At 37.9% G+C, this 22,026-nt stretch overlaps 1 protein-coding gene across 10 annotated transcripts in view; it reads left to right on the top strand.

Annotated features, from left to right (window-relative positions):
• NRG3 (neuregulin 3) overlaps positions 1 to 22,026 on the top strand; it is a 1,058,708-nt gene that overhangs the window by 907,215 nt on the left and 129,467 nt on the right. For 7 of the 10 annotated variants that reach the window (XM_067710347.1, XM_067710345.1, XM_067710343.1 and 4 more), the window contains exon 4: positions 18,437 to 18,463. In XM_067710347.1, coding sequence (XP_067566448.1) covers positions 18,437 to 18,463 — 27 coding nt within the window. The remainder of the gene's footprint in view (positions 1 to 18,436; positions 18,464 to 22,026) is intronic. The other 3 variants (XM_067710344.1, XM_067710352.1, XM_067710351.1) reach the window with 1 other exon arrangement.

The following is a 22,026-nucleotide window of genomic DNA, read 5'->3' as shown; positions in this document are numbered from 1 at the left end:
AAAGTTGACATGGAAGAGTGTAAATATTTTAGCAAAAGAAAAAAGAAGCGCTTGAAATGAGAAATACACAAGACAGTAGATGTTCTGTTTTATCCACTTTGAATGTTTCTGTGAGGGTCAAGCATAAAAAGTACTGAGATGGAATATTAATGCAGTCTAACCTTTAAGCTACCATAGACCCACGCACAAAGACAGACACACACTGAAGATTTAGTAGATCTCAAACTGAAAGTGCACAAGAATAACCCTGAGAGTTATTAAATATACAGCTTATAGAATTTGCATTTTTACATGCACTTTGGCTGATTCTAATATAGATGTTTGGCAGTCCACAACTGAGAAACACTCTCTAGTTTTTCTGTACTTCATCATTACCCTTAGAGAGGTGGATTTCCAACTAACATTTTCATCTTGTTTCCTGGGTGGGATTATAGATTCAGAACAACTTAGAGAATTGAAAGTCATGTTTTTAGTTATGCAGCAGAACCCACTAAGATTTGAATGAGCACTCTTTATTGAGCAGAACATTCATGGGACTTTTTCTAACCCATGGGTTGTGATTACAAGAGAAGAAAGAGATGGCAGGCAAACTTGGCACGAGATTCAAAAGAAAAGAGACTTGAAGCATCCCTGAAAGAGAAGGTAATCCAGCCCACAATGCTAAGAAGATATTCAATATCAGCATTCTGAAATTTGGGGAATTATAGCAGCAGATGATGCTGCTGCCTTCCAAAGGGCTGTTAAAATACATGTGTATGGAACAAATAGAGTTCACTTTGAGGGATTTCTGAATGATGATTATTCAATATCAAGCAGAATTGGAAGAGGAAGGCTGTTTAATGTTAATTCCTGAAGGACTGCTAAAAATTCAATGGTAGAAGATTCTCTACTTGAAGAAGTAGACCAACCAGCAGGAATTAAATATTATAAGAATAATAGCAAGGTGTTATGTGTGTGTGTGTGTGTGTGTATACACATATATACATATACACATATATACACACAATATAAAGATGATAAAACAATAAATAAATAATTATAGAAGAATTGCATATAATATGGCATAACAGCTTATACTTAGTTTCTAGAAAAAATATGTCCATTTATAAGCAACATGAATCTAAAATTATCATTGAGTTCTGTAGTAGTTTGTTTTTTGGTTTATGGTTCAAATACAACCAAATAAAACATAACAAATGCATACCTACTATGTATGAGAGATTGTGCTTGTACTTTGAGCAATTAAAATTGTGTTCAGCTGCAAGTAACAGAACACCCAATTAAACAATGATTTCAGTAAACTAGGGGTTTTATTTGTCTGAAGTGATGAGAAGTACAGAGGTGTAGGGAGTCTGGGGCTGGTACAGCACTACAAAGTGTCCTTGGAATTTTAGATCTTTAACTTATTCTCATCAACCATGTTAGCATGTGGCTTCCATCTTCATTCTGGCTGCCTCATAACTGCAGGAAGTCTGTGCCATCCAACTCCAGGCTGAAAGGAGGAGGAGGGCACCTAACAAATGGCTAAATCTTTTAATAAATGATTAACTAAGTGCTCCCATAGAAAGCGATTTGCTGAAAGACAACCTAGAAATTGTCTATTCTAATGCTATACAGCAGAACTGTGTCATAGAGCCACCGTAAACGGTACAAGGAAGGCTGAAACCCTGAGTATTTAACCTGAGTACATTAACACTTTGAAAAAATTATGATAGAGTGGAGAACAGATATCAAGTAGGCAAATAGAAATGCCTATAAAATCAGATATGTTATCTAATTTAAGCATTTTATAAATCATATGCATTTTATTTCTTAAATAGATGAAGACATTGAGACATATTGAGAGAAAGGTTAAGTAACTTGCCTGAGGTCACATGAGGTTACTAAAGGACAAAATCAGGAATTAAAGCCCATGTAATCCAATGTTAATATCTTTTTCCAGCATATAACATTCGTCCAGGTACCACCAAGCAATATATTCCTTAGAAAGTCAATTACAAAAAAAAAACCCAATTTGTTCATCATTCGCCAGTCACGTGGTCAATGCCTTCTGATGGTAGAGATTTTGCATTTTTTCGTCCTAGACTGAAACAATTTTTAGGGCACAGGCCATGTCTTCAACATTTTTTTTTTTTTTAAAGAAGATGTTGGGGGTAGCAGTTTATTAATTAATTTATTTATTTTTGCTGTGTTGGGTCTTCGTTTCTGTGCGAGGGCTTTCTCTAGTTGTGGCAAGCGGGGGCCGCTCTTCGTCACAGTGCGCAGACCTCTCACTGTCGCGGCCTCTCGTTGCGGAGCACAGGCTCCAGACGCGCAGGCTCAGTAGTTGTGGCTCATGGGCCTAGTTGCTCCGCGGCATGTGGGATCCTCCCAGACCAGCGCTCGAACCCGTGTCCCCTGCGTTGGCAGGCAGATTCTCAACCACTGCGCCACCAGGGAAGCCCTCTTCAACATTTCTGTATCCCTGATACTTAGTGTTGATTGGTAGAAACAGAGATATCAAGCTAGATAAATCTGGATTTAGAGACTATTTTTTCAGCTTACAGAATCTGGGGGAGAGGGTTTTGTTCTTGTTGTTGTTGTTTTTAATTTTTCCAATACCCACACAAGGCATCATAGAACATGTTCTAGAGTATGCATTTAGCAAATTCTTGCTAAAGGTTTAAATAAATAATTAAAATGTGATTTTGTATGGATGTAAAATCTGTATGTGCATATATATATGTAGAGTAAGAAGAATAGCAGTAAAAAGAGCAGTGCCTATTGGAATTATGATTCATTTGGTTAAAAGGTCACACAGAGCTGGAAAAATATTAAGTGATAAATTGATAAATTATCAATTAATAAAAAATATTAATTGATAAACTCGACCTGGGTTTCACTGTGATGAATTTCATTCATTCAATCCAAAAATATTTATTGAGCACCTACCTTATACCAGCCATTGTCCTAAACATCATGGATACAGTGAATAAAACAGAGAACGTATTGTTATGGGTTGAATTGTGTCCCCAAGTTTCATGCATGGAAGTCCTAACCCGCAGTACCTCGGAACGTGACCTCATTTGGAGATGGAGTCTGTAGAGGGGTAATCAAGTTAAAATGAGGTCATCAGGGTGGCCCTAATCCAATATGATTAGTGTCCTTATAAAAAGGGGAAATTTGAACACAGATGTCCACTAGTCTGTCCATAGTTTAGTCCCTGCAAACTATATAAAGATGAAGGCAGAGTCGGGGTGATACAACTTTGGCTAAGGAATGCCAAAGATTGTCAGAAAGCCACCAGAGACTAACAGGGGGGCATGGAACAGATTCTCCCTCACAGCCCTCAGAAGAAACTAACCCCTCTGACACCTTGATCTCGGACTTCCAGCCTCCAGAACTCCCTCTGACACCTTGATCTCGGACTTCCAGCCTCCAGAACTGTGAAACCATAAATTTCCACTGTTTACCCCACTTTGGAGTACTTTGTTTTGGCAGCCCTAGCAACTATACACAAGTGAAGCCCCTCCCTCCTGGAACTTTACATTCTAGTCTGGAGCAGGGAGGGAAATAGATAATGTTGCATATAGTAATAAAGTCTAAGGAGTAAAGAAGACTAGGGGGAAGGAGATAAAACATGCCATCTTATGTAATAGGATCTCTGATAAAAGGACATTAGAAGTGAAAGGAGGTAGGGATTGAGTTGTGTTGATATCTGGAGGAAGAACATTTAAGGGCAGGGGAGCAGCCAGTCCATAGCTCCTGGGAAAAGGAGTGCTTCTGGGTTAGAAGAGCTGCCATGAGGTCAGTTGGTTCAATTAGAATAAGGGACAGAGAATGGTAGCAGTATAGTCAGAGATTTAATGGAGGAGCAGATTGTATAGGTCCGTGTTTTATTTTGATGATAACTGGTTTCTATTCTAAGTGACATAGAAAGCCATGGGAGGGACTTTTGAGCAAAGGAATAATGTGATCTGACTTAAAATTTCAAAGGATCTCTCCAGCTGCTGTGCGGGAAGAGACTGTGGGGAGGGGGGCAGAGTTGGAAGCAGAGAAGTCAAGGAGGAGGCTAATGTGCTAAAAACTTCCAGGTGTGAGATGCAGCTGGTTTGTGCCAGAAAGGTGGTGGAGGAAAAGATGATAGGCAAGTGAAGGGTCGGCTGAAGCATCCCAAATACGACGGGAAGCTTGACAGAGAAATGGAGACCAGATCTATGGAGGACGCTATAGGAAGTTTCTGTTTAAGAAGAGCAGTAAAGGAGAGGGAATTGAATGTTAGTACTGGAAGGAATAGATGAAGTTGGTGTCCGGGAGAATTTGGCTTGCTACTGTCATGAAGCCATCCAGAGCAATGGGGTCATCAACCAACACATAATTTATTCCTACTCCTCATATCTTTGAGTGACATTTATGGACCCATTTTAGTCCCTGCAATGAGCAAATGAATTTCATTTTCCCTAGAGAAGGCTCAATTTGAACAAGGGGGGAAATGTCATTATTTTAATCTCCTATGGCTTTGAACCCCTTATCTAGGATTTACATCTATCTATTAATATGAAGAAAAGGAAATTCCTTAAAACAAAAGTTCAAGCTGATTTGACATCAACTAAGTAAAAATGTTTGGTTTAATAACAGCAAATGCCCATAGCACGAATAATTCAATAGTTAAGTACTTAAGTAGTTTGAAGTCCCACAAAATTTGTTGAAAATTTCTTTGCACCTAGCTGTTTGCATATATTGTTTAGTAACCATGCAAATTACCTTATCGTATATTCCAATTTTTGCAACAGCAAGAAATGCCCATTTAAAACAAAATTTTTTAAATAAAATAAAATTTAGGGATAACATGACTATATTGAGTTCAGTGTAATTGTATCTAATATTGCAGTATAATAAGCTAATCAGCCTTCTTGATTTTGTAGCAGTAACAAATCTCAGTCTAAAAAATGTGGAGTAGATGTGTATACAAAGCCATTTGTGTCGTGGGTTCAAAGTGTAGGTACTTGAAACGTGGGTTTGAATCCAAGCATTGTTAGTCACAAGTTGAAGGATCTCGTTAACCTCTATGTGCCTCAGTTTCATCTCTAACATGGGAATAAAAATAGCAACTACTTCATAAAATTGCAGTAGGTTTTTAATTAATTAAGACACGTAAAGTGTATAGATAAACGGCTGCTTACAATAAACCCTCAAAGATTTAAGCTATATTATTATCTTCGTTATTTAAATTTCCTTCTTTTCTATCTCAAGTTGCATTTCATTGGGTTAGAGAAAAGTGTAATCACAGTTCATCCTTGACTCCTGTTCCCTGAGGATAGCGTCACAGTTCTGTAAAGAGGTGTGGTTTACCCAGTGCCCAGGCACCGGTGCAGCTGCAAGAGATGGTAGATGGGCAAATCCTCTGTGCTCTTGTCTATCCACGCTGGAATCTGCTGAGGTGTCCTCACTACTGTCATGTGTTTAGTCCACAGAGGCCATTGCTGCAGACTGTAGTCTTCCCAACCTCCTAGCTCATGTATGTCAGGCTCTCGGTGATTGTGCCTATCAGGTTCACGGGGAATAAATTGACGTGCCTAGCTGCTACCCACCCTGGCAGATCTGAGGGTCATCTCTCTGGCTCCTCTAGCATCCCATCCTTCAGTGTAAAGCTGAAGTTGGGAGAGCAGTGGACATGGGGTACTCTGGTCTTGCTGCCTCCAGGGACCGTAGTTAGCAAGTTCAAGGCAGCCCTGTTTGGGAAGCTGTTTCACTTCCTCTAGTTGGAGCAGTGGGATGGTGAGAAGTGCATGATTTGGCAGCAGCAGTGTGCATACTTTTTTCTGAAGGTCACCTCCCAGGCCTTTTGGCTTTCCTCCATTTCTTCCCTTCACCTAGAAACTCTTTAATGTATTGATTTGCAGGGGAGCCTGGTTCTTTGTCTATACCATCAAATCTAGTATTTTATATTTCAGTTTCTTCTGAGCCAAGGATTTTGCAACTCACAAACTTTTTTTTTTAATTGCTAAGACCTCCCTCCCCGGAAGCAACAGACAAAAGAATACAGGATAGAAGGAACTACCTGTAACAGAGGTCACATTGAGTAAAACTTCAAAAATCCATGCAGCTATTTAATTTTTCTTTATTTACTCAAATACTCTCTCTGTGCCAGGAACTATAATATAAAGACATACTAAGCATGGCTTTTTTTATTAAGTTCCTTATAGTCATTTGGGGGAAGATGAGCAGGAAAGCAAAGAACTATAATAGAGTGTGATGAACCTACAGTACATAAATATAAAAGATTCCATGAAAGACTGTTTCTATTGGAGACAGTATGTGGGAAAAGATATGCATTCCAGAGCGAGTTGTGTTTAAAAAAAGTGAGTCGTTATGAATGAAGTTCACCAGACTGCACGTGAGCAAGGTGAGGCTTTGGAATTGGAGAAGGAATGTGGAGGTGGGGCTGGAGAAGCAGGATGGGGCTGGATCATTAATGTTTGACTTACATGGCATGCTAGGCAAGGTGGAAAGTTTTCTGTGGGGACAGCGGCATGATTTAATGAAATTACGTGCTTCCCATCTTGGGAAGCAAATTAGCCCATCTTGAGCAAATTAGTACACCTTTCTGAATCTCAGTTTCCTCATCTGTAAAATATTATCTGCAGAAAGGATGCTGTGGGGATGAGTCAGCAGGATGTCATATAGACTCACAAGTCTATCATTTGTAGATGGTAGCTTTGAAGAATAACATTGTAGACCCTATTCATTTGCTTTGCTAATGTCTAAGTGATGTAAAATTAGAACTTTATAAATTCATCCATACTCAGCTTTTGACATCCACATAAATTCATCCATACTTAGCTTTTGACATCCACACAGCATTTTGAAAAGGTTATCTCACTAATAGGATGCCCGGCAGAGTGATTAGTTTTTATCCACATATCTAGAAAACACACAGAGAGAGTTATCAAGACTATAGAAGAGGGTAGTGGGAGGATGAGGGTGAGAACTTCAAAGTACCTGGATTCCACTGGGTTCCCAGCTAATTATAGCCAAAATTAGATAATAGTTTCTTCCATTATTTTAATAAAGATGCTTTCCCTAGTTTTTCTACACTACGAAGAATTCAGCCACTCTGGGGTAAGCCATTATTGGGTGAAGGCTCTACCAGTTTAATTTCCATTTCTTTATTTCTGTTAAATAAAAGAAGCTTACATTAGTCCTATGTTATTAACTACTTAATAGATTTAGGAAGCAGGTAGCAGAAGAAGAATTGTTCTTTGCGTTTAAATGAACCAAATAATACCCTCAGCTGGTTATGCATTTAGGGGGAAAGAAATTGCTACATTTTAAGTCTGCAGAAGTAATACATTAATCCATTAGTGAGCCCAAGTGTGTTGTCTGTTGTGCTCATTATCGAGCATTCCCAGGTGTTCAGGGGTTTTTGAGTCTAAATTGTCGTGACTTTTAAACTTGGTAATAGAAATATCCAGCATAAGTATCATAAGCTATGAAACTATTCCCATACCAGTGCTTTTTACAAAGAAAAGTACAGCATTAAATATTAAATTAAGATGTTCCCCAATATTGGAATGTGTTAACTTGTCAGAATGAAGCTAAGAAACAAACTTAGTAATAGAAACCGTAGGGTTGCCAAGTTTTCTTCCCAGTTGCCTGATTTTAGGTATCATTTTAAGAGCACAATACCAAATATTAGGCACCGTGAGTATGTGCATTTAAACAAATAAATCAGTTGATTTCTTCAGATACTCATTATCCATCTATTTGTGGATTCAGTCAACAAAAATGCTTTGAGCATTTACTACCTGCTAGATAGGGCACATAGTCTGGAAGGAGGCGAGACTGCCAGACAAATGACCACAAGATAGAATTGAAAGAGCAAAGTGTTATTAGAAAGGGCACCTCTTGGGGAATTGTTTGAGCTGAGTCTGAAAAGAGCAAGATAAAGCAGTTCTTTCAAAGATCAGGAGCTCTAAAAATCATGTTGTATTGAAGCACTTTCTTTCATTCCACAAATGGAGCTGAGTTTGTGTATGGAACAGAGGCAGAGGAAGAGCACAGGAGTGAACATGGCTGCCATGGATGGCTGTGGATAAAAGCCTCGTTGAGGCTTTTCTCTGCAACCTTAGTGGCTACCAGTGCTTCCCTCTTCTCCCAAAGAACATTAAAATAAGAACTTCTTGGGCTTCCCTGGTGGCGCAGGGGTTGAGAGTCCGCCTGCCGATGCAGGGGACACGGGTTCATGCCCCGGTCCGGGGAGATCCCACATGCCGCGGAGCGGCTGGGCCCGTGAGCCATGGCCGCTGAGCCTGCACGTCCGGAGCCTGTGCTCCACCAACGGGAGAGGCCACAGCAATGAGAGGCCCGCGTACCGCAAAAAAAAAAAAAAGCACTTCTTATATAAGTAGTCACTTGCCTGAACATCTCAGTTCATTGAGGTGATAGAAGAGGAAAAGAAAACTTTCCTCTTTCCTTCTTTCTTTTTTTTTTGTTCCCTGCAGGTGATTCACAATTCAGTGAGGAATAAACTATGTAACTCGAAATATAGTTTGTGTGTATGTGTGTGTGTGTTTTAATGGAAGCCTATTGAAAATGTCCAGAAAATCTGGAAGACTAAGGTAGAAAATCTCGCCTGAGAGAAAGCATTATAGTTTATAAGCATGATTTACTTTTTAAAAAAATCTCGCAATGGTATACCTCATTGAGAAAGAAAATTGGTGGGGTTATGAAAAAGATTCAATAAACATTTACTTTCCATCTGCTGTTTGAAAGGCAGAAGGGGAAGTGAAGGAGGGGCAGGCAAAAGATCCTAGTTTTCCTAATTAGTTATGGTATAGGTATATCTATACTGGTTCTATTTCAGTGCACAATAATCCTACTCCTAAATACAGATCCCATTATCATTCATAGAAAAACAGAGCAGGTAACGTTATTTCAGGCTTTCAGAGATGGCTTCAGGAGGAAGTGGTCCTTGAAAGACAGACTGAGTTTGTAGGAGGAAGACTTGAGAGTCCATCAGGAAAGATATTCAAGGCTAGTGTAATGGCTGGAATAAAAACATGAGATGTGTGGGTATGGGCCTATTTGAGGGAAGTGGTAGTAGAACAGAATCTTTAGAGAGTTAGGAAAAATGGGTGACTTCTTTCTCATATTTTAAGTGATTTCCTACAGAAAAACTTTAAATAGCCAGCTACCTTCTGCATTTGAAGAACTATTTGTCATGCAATATATTTTTCCATACAAATAAATACCTTTACGTAAAATAAAATAGAGCAAAGCCAGTGGCAGTGACAATGGACAAGCCTACCATTCAGAGGCCAACCTAAAGAGTGGTTACCAAAAGCGAAATACAAAAGTGCCAGGTCTGTCTTGTGTTGTCTTGTCCCACATCATTTCTTGATGGCATCAGGCATCACTTAAGAATAAGCTTCCAACACACAGGCTTGTTTTGGGTCTTAGCCCTGACACAGGTAGCCCAGCCTATCATAAGTTGCACTTTCTCGGCCGCTAATCAGTTTTCCTGAGTCCTAACATAAAAGGACCTCTTCCTGATTATGACCTTAACTTGCCTCCTAGTTTGAATTATCTTTGCTATTTCCTCGGTGTGGACTTGCTCTTTTCTTTACTTCATCATGAATGAGGCTTTTTGCCAGCTCCATTACTTCCCTGCATTTGGGTGTTCCAGATCAATACCTTGGGCAGTTGGTCCAGGACCAAGAATCTTCGACCTCTTGGCTAATCATTCTGTTTGGTCCCTCTATTTTTGGCAGATGGGAAGCAGAAGATACCTTTGTTGGGATCTCCATGCTACCAAAGCTGTCATCTGTTGGGAGGTGGGAGTTAGGTTTCTTTGCTCTTTGCTTAGGAGAGTTCATTTCAGAGCAATGTTTCTTAAAATGTGTCCATCATTTTCTGAATTAGTATTCATCATGAAGCTATTGCAATTTTGAATTCAGGAATATAATGAAAAGCATAGTGCTAAAACAACTGGTTAACAAAAGCTTTAATTAATTAGCATATCAACTGCAAACACATATAATGCTGATTGCCATATACTTCTTTCTTTCCTTTCTTTTACTTTTTTGAGTAGACATTCCCCTATTTTATTATAATCCTTACATCTACCAACCTTAATCTCTTCTGTATGTCTTCATTGATAATAAAATGGATTGAAGTTGAAAAGTTACAATCTGTAAAAGTGTACAAAACAAATATTTCAAAGATTGCTTGAATGGTTTGACACTATTAAGAAGTAACCCCTTAAATAGCATATATAATAATATTTTAATTACCATGGAAAATTGAATACTTTTTCCTGATAATTGACCACTTGTTCACATGAATCCTAAATTACATACAAAAATTATGTGCCAATGGTATACATGTGTTGGACACTTTCAGATAATAATCTGGTGATTTTTGGACTCCAGAATTGTAGTCTCATGTAAATAGTAATTAAATGTAGTACTTTGATATGGGGGGTGTTCTAGAAACAATTATGTATATTGTTTTTTCAATATCAAAAGAGTTGCACCCAGAGGTGTAATGTTCATTGGAATCCTCAGAAACTGAGGTGATGGAAAACAGCCTGGATGTGCTCTGAAGGAATTCAAAATATCACATGCAGTGGGCAAAGGGGCTGACTCAGATGGCATTTCATTCATTCAATAAATATTTATTGAGCATCAACAAAATGTCAGATTTTGATAGGCTAGAGTGATAAATCAGTGAGCAAGAGAAATAATGACCCTTCACTCCTGGGATTTGAGATAGTTTTCCACCCTCAGAATATAGGCATCTATAAATACGGCCTTTAGTTTGCACAACGCTTATTTTCTTCAGCTATTAAATGGGGGTCAGTAGCACTACTTTACAGGCTAATTTTTTTTTCCTTTTTTTGCGGTACACGGGCCTCTCACTGTTGTGGACTCTCCCATTGCGGAGCACAGGCTCCATACGCGCAGGCTCAGTGGCCATGGCTCACGGGCCCAGCCACTCCGCGGCATGTGGGATCTTCCCGGACCGGGGCACGAACCCGTGTCCCCTGCATCGGCAGGCAGACTCTCAACCACTGAGCCACCAGGAAAGCCCCAGGCTAATTTTTAAAGTTATATAAAATAATGTGTGTGGAAGTTCCCAGTGAGAAAATATGAGAAGTTGATAAAATATGACAAGAGCTGGGGAATTTCAAGGACAAAAACCCCTAGTGCATTCACCTGTACAAATTTGCTATCATCGATTATATAACCAAAATAGCAGTATTTTTTGAATGAAGAATTCTTCTATATAATGATAATTCTTATTTAATTCTTTAATCAATAATTGTGAACATGAAATCATTTTAAGTCTAATGTTCTAAGATGTTTTCACTGGAAAATTCTACAAGCCATTTAGGCAAGATTCATCCTTGAAGAGCAACTTAAACAAAGAGTCACTCATAAACCTCAGTTGTAACTCTGATTTCTTATTTGATTTCACGGAGCGGAATGCCCATCTTGAGTTTGCGCTGCACGAACGTGTGGCCGTCTCCATGGCTGCTTGCTTCTCCTCCTTTGATACAAACGAATATTTTTATTTAGAGGATGAGAGGGGAGTGTGAAATAGAAGTGTCTCTGTGCAAGAGGAATCCGTAACAGAGCTTTTGAGAAGAAAAATTAAGAGGTCATGTTTCATTACAAGGCCCGTGGAAGGGAGAATGGGGCTATGTGCTCTTCTGGAAAAGTGGTTTTACTTCTCCATGATTGATGACCTGTCTGGTGTGAGGCTGGTCACAGTATTAATGTCAGGACTTACTCTCAACAGTAGAAAAAGCTGTCAGTTCTGATATGATAGAAGTAAGAGTGGGATTGGGATTATAGAGCTGAAGTGGCCACAGAGAGTCCTCTGACTTAGGCCCATGAGGCAAGGTGATTTCGTGTAAAATTGACTTTAAACTTATTTTACATGTACAGAGAGAAGACCAGAAAGAACTGAAATAAAAATTTAACAGGAATTAGTTTCAAAATATAATAAGAAATGTATCATTTTCATTAATATGATGTTTTACTGTCCAAATTTTATTCATAAACATGTAGAAATTTTGGACTTCCCTGGTGGCACAGTGGTTAAGAATCCGCCTGCCAACGCAGGGGACACAGGTTTGAGCCCTGGTCTGGGAAGATCCCACATGCCGCGGAGCAACTAAGCCCGTGCGCCACGACTACTGAGTCTGTGCTCTAGAGCCCGCGAGCCACAACTACTGAGCCTGTGTGCCACAACCACTGAAGCCCACGTGCCTAGAGCCCGTACTCCACAACAAGAGAAGGCACCGCAATGAGAAGCCCATGCACCGCAAGGAAGAGTAGCCCCCGCTACTAGAGAAAGCTCATGCGCAGCGACGAAGACACAACACAGCCAAAAATAAATTTAAAAAAAAATTTTTTTTTAATGTAGAAATTTTAAGATCAAATATATATGTGTGCTGATAAAAATAAAATTACCTGTTTAACAAGGTAGCATGATTTAATGGAGAGAGCATGGAGGTTAGAATCTAACCTGCATTCATATCCAAACTCTTGCACTGAGTAGCTGGAAAAAGGATAATCTGATAATAGCCCTCTCCTTTTAGGACAACATGATAGAATGGAATGCAATGCCTGGAAAGGGCCTTTCCTTCCTCACCCTGCAGGAGTGAGCTCACACTCTTGCCAGCTCTCCTTCCCTCCCTGTTGCGGGACTGACCCAAAAGGCCTGAGAGAGTCACGTCTGGCTATTCTTGGCTCCCAGTTGTCACGTTGTCTTAGTGACTGCCAAGTGTCACTTCCCTCTGGTGAACAGTTATATGCTCTGGGAGCCTGTGGTGAGCCCTATTCCCCCATCCTGTGACACCTTAATCTTTTTGAAAGGTATATATTCTGAGAATCCCATGGATTGCTTCTAGACTCTAGCTTCCCTCAGCCCTTACCCTCCTAATCAGAAACCTTAGAGTCTATCCCAGCCTCTCCTAGTTTACCTGTCTTGTTATAATAAACTGGGACACACATGACAGTGCCTTGACGTGTGACATCTCATCACCTTGTCCATGATCTTCTCCAGGAGCAAGCAAAATACAGTGACCCACTGGTGAAGCATGACACAGTTACATCTCTTTACAGTGATTCTAGAAACTACTAGAGAATGATAAGCACAGGTGTCAGGAGTCAGCAGATGTTCAAGACCCAGCTTACCATCTTCATAAATCCAGTTTAGTCTTCTTAGTTGTGATGGACTACCTCCTCCTAAAGCGTCACCACTGAAAAGTCATTTGACATGGATCTGAGGGTAGAATCTACAGAGTGACGGATTTCAGTTCAGTGATTAAGATAAACCATTTATAAAATGACATATTTTATAGTTGAGTGGCTAGTTTCCTCCACATTTAAATGGGACCTGTTTCCCAGCACGGGTACTATGATAGATTACTACCACAGAGTGCTTCATAACAAGGTGGTAGCTTACATCAAGTTGGGAAATACTCCACCGGGGGAGTCTCGGCACACATATGAAGACCTTTAGGGATTCTTGCAGTGGAGAAGCCTTTTGAAGTTTAAGCGACTATTCTAACTTTTTAAAACACAGAACAATATTTTCATATAATATGTTTTTCCACATCCCCTGGAATAAGGGCTTAAATCATCCCATTTGGAACTACTCTATGATGGAACTACCTGTTCAGTTACTTTTAATATAAGAGTGACACTGAAACTCACATTCATGTTGCATCGTCCCGGTGCTGCATTACAGGGGTTCCTCATCACAGGCTGGACAACTTGTCTCATCTCGCCCTGAGATTGGAATCAAGTCAAGGATTGCTTTTGGTTGCTTTTCCTCATTCTGCCCAGATTGAGGGAACTGTTTGTAGCCCCTTGTTGTCTGTCTGTCAACATATAAATAAGAAGCTTTGAGGGACTTCCCTGGCAGTGGGAAGATTCCACTGGTTAAGATTCCACTTTTCCACTGCAGGGGGCATAAGTTCGATCCCTGGTTGGGGAACTAAGATCCCACATGCCGCGTGGCCAAAAAAAAAGAATTATGGACATGTTGGAAACATGTGGGCCTTGAATTTCCCGGAGTTTTTGACTTTATAGCATGTTAAGTTTGTCTCCTTGGTCACTTCCGTAGCCCTCAAATCTTAAGCACGTTTTGGGCAGAGCTGCTGGCATTTGTTAAGTGTGTTGCCAATTTGAAGATTATTTGGTTCAATGGCTGGCACATATTCAGGCACAACTCCGCACATCCCTTGCCATATGTACAAACAAATAACTTCAATTAGGCAAGGCTCGTTATGAAGAAATCTCCCTAGGAACCAATGAAAAGATGTTAATGATTTGCCAGTTTGGTTCCTTGGAGAGAGGGAATCCCTCTCTACCTAGCTTATATTGGGCACTTCATCAATAAACCAGCGGTGAGCAAATAAATAAGTAGTGCTTCTACAGTGCCTGAGGATACTTGAAAACAATTTGTTCTCTTAAGTGGATTAAATAACGCCTCCCTGAACGTCTTATTAACTGATGATTTTGTAAAAATTAGCTTTTTCTTCATAAGGAGGGCATAAGTAAACCCTGAGAATGACTGGTGGCTGAAAGTCGAGAAGCTTAGGCTCAGTTGTGTTTCTACTACTTATCAGCAGTGTAGTTTTGGGAAAGTTTGTTTACCCCTGTTCCTCATCTGTAAAATGAGGATCATGACAGTCTTACAAGTTTCTGTGAGTTAATACTTTAAGCAGTTCCTGGCATGTAGTAAGTGCTCAGTATATCTTAGCCACTACTATATAATCAAAGGGTGCAATATTCCCAAAGAACTGCAATTTTTACGTATAAAAGTTCATCAGACTCTAAAAGAAATGGGAATTATACATTCTAATACGTGCCATAGGGAAGATCAAACTGTTTTTCTTGAAGTTATTTGCCTCCTCCTTCATCCCAATATCTGCACAGTTCTTGGCGCCTGGTTTGTTGAGTGAATGAATAAATGAGTAATTAATTGATTCATTCTTATCACATTCCTCTTGATGTTTTCGTGCAGACCTGAATATCCCCAGGAACGCTGTTTGCTTTAAGAATTAGCCAGTGAAGGGTTATGAGAAGTATTGTGGTTTCTGTTCTGTGTGACTCAGTTGACAAAATTAATTGCTTTTCTGTCATGCAATTTCATGGATTTTCATCAATCCTTTTGTCTGTTAACAAATCCTGTCAGTATCTTTAAACCTGCATTAATGATCAGTGTTTAGCATTTTAGTAAAAGAATGGAAATGTGTATGTGTGTGTGTGTGTGTGTGTGTGTGTGTGTGTGGTGAGAGAGGGAGAGCGAGAGAGAAAGAGGGAAATTTTAAATAAGATCTAACTTTTTATTTGTGTGTTTCAGTAGTGTCAGTCTTCATGAATGTTATTATAAAAAGTAAATAATTTCTCTATAAAATCTAAGAATATAATGCCATGTTGCTTGACAGTATTTCTGAGAACTACTACTCTAATAATTAGATGTAACTTTTCTGCTGTGTTAAGAGTAGACAGATTTCCTTTCTCTTAAGACATCTACTTACACCGTTTAGTGTTTGAATAATTTTAAAATTCTGATTTCTGTTCCTTTTACTGGTTATGAATTCATTCTGGTTTAAAGTGTTTAGATTGCCCTCAAATTTATCAAACTTGCCACTCATTTCTTCGTGCAATTTCCAGACTTACAAAGCCTGATTGCCCATATCTCCTGTCTCATATAGAAATGGACCCACCAAGGTTGTGGGAAGAATGAAGAGTGACCATTGGTTATACTTGCCAGCAAAACAGACTACAGCCAGCCATTTCTGAGCCATCTCAGTTCTACTAGAAAGTTCTTTTTTTTACATTGAAGTATAGTTGATTTAACAGTGTCGTATTAGTTTCTGGTATACAGCAGTGACTCAGTTATATATATATATATATATATATATATACACACACATATTCTTTTTCATATTCTTTTCCATTATGGTTTATTAGAGGACATTGAATATAGTTCCCTGCGCTATATAGTAGGAGCTTGTTGTTTATCTGTTTTATGTGTAGTAGTTGTACCTGCTAATCCCAGACTCCTACTGTATCCCTTTGGTCCCTTTCCCCTTTGGTAACCATAAATTTGTTTTCTATGTGTGAGTCTCTTTTTGTTTCATAAATAAGTTCATTTGTGTCATATTTTAGATTCCACATATAAGTGATATCATATGGTATTTGTCTTTCTCTTTCTGACTTATTTCACTTAGTATGATAATTTCTAGGTCCATCCATGTTGCTGCAGTTGGCATTATTCTTTTTTAAGGCTGAATAATATTCCATTGTACCACATCAATTTTATTTTATTTTATTTTTTAGTTTTATTGGAATATAGTTGATTTACAATATTGTTTCAGGTGTACAGCAAAGTGATTCGGTTATACATATACATATATTCATTCTTTTTCAGATTCTTTTCTCATATAAGTTATCACAGAATATTGAGTAGAGTTCCCTGTGGTATACAGTAGGTCCTTGCTGGTTATCTATCTTATATATTCTACTAGAAAGTTCTTGTTCAACCAGACTAGGGCTAATGGCTGTTCTGGCTGTAGGCAGAAGGTTTTTTTTATTCCCAATCTTTTTTTTTTTTTCTTTTAGTCTCATGATAGGTAATCTCACCCACATCCCTGCTTTAAAATAGCACAACTCTAGTCTCTCCCTAGTGTCCTAAGTACACACAATCATGAAGATTTTTTTCACACAAGAACCCAAACATGGTCTAGCCAACTTTTCTACAATCTCCATTCAAAAAGCACATTCTCCTCCTCCCAGGACAAGCTTTTATGGATTCTTGCCCACTCTATCCAATGCACATTTTCTCATTTTCCATTATAGCAGCATCACAAAGAATTTTCAAAGCTTTCTCTCTGTGGGCTCCCACTGATTTCTGAATTACTTGCGAACAAAAATCTTGTCTTTTTATGTAAGTGTGCTAGATAGCTATCATAGTATATATTAAGCAGGTAAAAAATGCCATGGAAAGGAAGAAATGTATCTACTTTTAAAAAACATCATTACCATAGTTCTTTATATGAGATATTTCTCAATTAAAATAATTCCTAATAACTTAAACACTGAACTATTTACAGGCAGGTTCATAGATACGTAAAGTAGATTAGAGGTTGCCCGGAACAGAGCAGAGAGGGGAAAATGGGAAATTATTTCTGAGTGGGTAGAGTTTCTCTTCGGAGTGATAGAAAAGTTTGGGAAATATATTGGTCATGGTTACACAACATTTTCAATGTAATTAATACCACTGAATTGTACACTTAAAATTTGTCAAAATGACAAGGTTTATGTTATATATATTTTACCACAATAGAATTTAAAGATGAGTTATTTACAAATAAGAAAGGCATTGAAATATTCAAGATAACTAAATGCATATTTTTTAAAAAGAAAATCTTTCCTAAATAGAGAAGTCATAAAAGGGAGCCCAGAAATTAGTCTTGGAAATAAACATGATCTTAGGAATACTGTTTTTTTTTTTTCATTTATTCTCATTTAAGAAACATATTACTACAACAGAAATCATCATTAAATAATGCAATGAATTTTAAAAGTGAATAACTGAATGATTAAAAGAAAGCACCATTTAAATAAACAACTCTCCAAAGTTGAATGGCTGCATATAGCAGGGTCCGGTTTATCCCTCTGTTGATCACAGACATTAGGTGGTCAAAATGGTATGCTGTCCATAGGAACATAGAACAGACATGGACACATCTACCACTTGTTTTTGATAGGAAGTGCTATCAAGTTTAACGGTCATAGGACCAAAGGGTCAGATAGACTGGATTTATGCCCTGGGTCTTCCTCATGTAAGATTTTTAGTCTCAATGAAGCACAGTTTCTTCATCTAACAAATAAATGGGAAAAGATCCAACATCATTTCTTTTTTGTGAAAGTGAAGAGTGCCTGGTGAAAGCCTGTCATGCAGAAGTCCTTTACCTACATATTATTAACATAAAGGTTCAAATAGGTTTAATGTTAAACAAGTAGTTATTCTACATAAAATATAATGAGTTCTGAAAATAACTTTAGTTCCAAATATGCTTTATATGAAGTTTTTTTTTTTCTTTCTCCCTCCCTCCCTTCCTTCCTTCCTTCCTTTTTTTTTTCTTTTTTTCTTTCTTTCCTTTTTTATTGGCTAAATTTATACTTAGCATACTTGGCAATATTATCCCATCTAAATTCCTGGCTACTGGGAAATACCAGTCAGTGTTCAAATCACCCCTAATTGTGGGCAAACTAAATTATCTTTCGCAAGCAAACATGGTGTTACAGTTGAGACACAGTCGTCGCCTTGAAAGGCCAATCTTATAAGCACTGATTTCTGTGTGGAATTTTTTCTAACCTTTTTTTCTTTTTCTGTTTTCCTTTCCTATATGCTGACTTCGGTGTAGCAGACCACTTGGGGATTGAATTCATGGGTAAGACTAAACAATTTTCTCCTTAAATATCCGGAAAAAGCTAAGTTTGATAATGTATATAGTGTTCTTCCCCATCTGATTATAATTGAAATGTCTCACTGTCAGGTACTATTAGTAGTAAAAAATGTTTTTGTCGATTTTTCACTAAGTAATGGCTCAAAATGAAAGACTTAACTACTTATTGGGAAGGCAATTTAATGTTAAGTGCATCTTTGGAACGTTACAGAAGTTGATTTGGCTCCTGGATTTGATTGTTTGCTCTAATTCTCAATTTTCTTATCTGTAAAGAGGGATAACGATAGTTCCTATTTTATTGCACATATAAATTGCTTAGCACAATGTCTGCAAGATGGCAAACACTCAATAAATGGTAGAAAATAATGGTGATGGTTTAAAAATATCAGTTTTTGTTATTTTCTGCTCTATTTTTTTTTTTCCTTTAGCATGATGACTACTTTGGATATATTTTGGTCAATCTTAATTTTGGAGTATGGACTCTATAAATGTTTTCATTTACAAAGTGAAAATATTTATTTTGAAAGTATTTGTAGTGAATGGTGTGTTTTTAAAAGGATTAGAATACCTTCCACAGTAATTTATTTTCTACACTCATAGATAATTACATTAAGAATTGGACATACTTTTCTGAGTCTATATTATAAGTAAATGAAAAGAAAAAGCATTCCATAGGATTGATAGGCATCATGGTACTAAAATAGAAAGATACTCAGGAGTTAAAATTAGTGAAACTGAGGACCCAAATTTGAATCCAAATTCATAGGTTCTCCTTGCTCAGCTTTTGTTGAACTTCAGGTTTTTCTCTTATATGATATAGATGTGAATACTTGCTTTATACCTGCATATGTTCTCTGTGATAATACTGACAAATCTGCTTGTTTTCATTTATCCATTAATTCAGCAAATATTTATCAGTTGCTCACTCTAAGCAAAGAAAAAATGCAACATGCTACAGATAAAATAGTGAGCAAAAATGGACCATAAAAGCTGGTTTGATGGAACTTACAGTCTAGGAATCTTTCAGATGATAATTAGGTAATAAAACTGATAAATATAAAATTTAAAGTTTCTTAAGACCTATTTGGGGCAAGATGATATTAGCTTGGACTCCTGTGATAATGGAAGGTGTGAGAGGAAAAACTGGCAGATATTGGGGACGTGATAGCAACCAGTATTTGAGAGGAATTGATGTTGAAGGTTAGAAAAGGGAGACTTTCAAGGATGACTGCAGGGTTTAGTAGTTTGCATACTTAGATAAAATGTGGGCCCATTTTCTGAAAAAGAAGACTAGAAGAAGAACAGATTTATGGGAGATGTTTTACTAGATTAGGTTTGGAAATTTTGAGTTCTGGTTGCCTTTGATATATCTGAGAGAAGATGTTAAGTTGATAGTTATATTTCTGGAAGTTTTGAGGGTTAATTAGAGGTTAGTGATGACATACATATTAAAATTGATCTTCCTGTTGTGTGATATTACTCATTAGTGCTCTATTATCTAGGTATTGGATCATAGAAAAAGCAGATAGCTCAATTCCGGCAGATTTGGGGCTTTGGTAGATAGATGTGATGAAAACTCATAAGGACAATGAAATTCAAGGTAATATTGAAATGAAGCATTATGGAATGTAAGGTAGACGCGTAACGAGATGAATAGGGATTGGCTAATCTGAATGGAATTAATGAGTAGTCACCATGGGAGTCCTCAAACAAGTTGTTAGCATGAAGAGAAGGTTGTAGTCATATGAACCAAGAATTGCAGAAAACCATGGGCATGGTCATGTGGTAGAGTATAAATTGTTGAGAAGGACATGTGGTTTGTACTTTCCTTATTTACTGATGATGGTGGGGATTAGCAGCATGGAAGTTGAGCATCAACAGTCATTTGAGGATAGCAGGTACTTAGCCTAATCAGTAGAGAAATTTGCTCCACCAGACTGTGGTGATTGCTGGCTCAGCGAATAGAGGCTCCAGAAGTTATGTAGTAGAATGACTGTAGATATAAGAAACACTGCCTGGTGGTGTGTGGGACTGGGATAGCATCAAACCCCACAAATGGTATGGCCACGGTTATAGTAAACTAAACTTGCTACATAAATAATAATTATCACTGTTGAAAGAAATGGATGCGTCATCATCCTATGGGGCTTTCCCTGAGGATTTTCAGTGCCACTTATGCCTTATAGTGTAACAATTTGCTATGGAATCAAGATATGTATTAAGAGGTCTGTTTTAAAATATTTAAAATAATTTAGTTACCAATAGGGGAAAAATAAGAGGTTATTGTGTAATTCATCTATATGAAACTCAAGCCTAACTGATGTTATAATGAGTCTTATAAAAGGTGAAGTCAAATTATAGCTATAAAGCTTTACAGGGAATGGATTCTCAATATGTGAATCCAGCAGTAGAGTTTGCCTTGGAGAGAAGGGGTTGGGCAAGGTCAGAGTCAAAGGGAGTACTTAGTATGCATAGAGAATGGCAAATGATGAAGGAGTATTTGGAATGATAAATAGGTTTATAGACTTAATGAATAAACTGTTTTCACTGGCCTCACTAATTCTAGACCCTGTTCACCCCCACAGCTTGCTCTAACTGAATGTATAATATTCTGTTTCTTGATCTGGGAATAAATATTTTCAGATTTAACTTGTAATTTTAGAATCCATATGGGTAAAATTTGTTCCATGGGAGATGATATCATCACAATAATATGGTATCTCTAGGTATAAATGAAGCTGGGAAGCAGAAATGTAGGCATATTCTCTATAAATTTAATTATGTCAGTTTATTGGTGTGCATACAAGTATTCAATGCCAGTTCTGTGTTAATGAATTTCAGAATACCTTTCTTCTCAACTTCCATCATTCTTGCTTTGGGCAATGTTAATTTCATGTTTCCTTGACTTGATCACAAGGTGATGATCTGAAGCACACGTGTCTTTTCCCCAAGTCTTTTTATTCCCAATGGCCATGTCATGTGTGCACTCCTACTGCTCAGACTCAAAACATAAACACATCAGAAAGTTCAACAAATTCTTATTTATAGCAGAGAACTTCAAATCATATACTGCAAGAATCCTACTATTATTTAATCAACATATACTTATCACACTTACTATATGCCATATGTATAAGATATTGAACATGCAGATATATAATCCACATTCCCTTAATGACTAAAGGTTCTGAAATTAAAGGTAGAGAAAGCTACACATAGCTGAGGTGACATAACAAGTGCTATTAAAATGGCATAGGCAAAATACAATGAAAAAAATTAAAAACAAAAGCCACTAAATGGGCTTGGGAAATTCAGAAACATCTTCCCAGGAGGGGAGAAATTTAAGCTGGGTACCAGCCAAAGTGGATAAGCTGTACCAAGTGTTGCTCCAGTCCAAATTTAGACTAGCCGCACATTGCTTCCACATTAGTGGGAGCCTTGCTATTTCAGTCAGTGTCTCTGAGCTCCCTAGTGTCACTACTTGAGGACTGACGAGAGGACATCAACTTCAGTAAAATAATTATCCTATTGAATAAACCATGCCAAGC

Source organism: Pseudorca crassidens, chromosome 16, assembly GCF_039906515.1.
Source record: "Pseudorca crassidens isolate mPseCra1 chromosome 16, mPseCra1.hap1, whole genome shotgun sequence".
NCBI classification, from domain to species: Eukaryota; Metazoa; Chordata; class Mammalia; order Artiodactyla; family Delphinidae; genus Pseudorca; species Pseudorca crassidens.
Note: the sequence above shows the minus strand (reverse complement) of the source record. Positions and strands in the feature narration are given on the sequence as shown.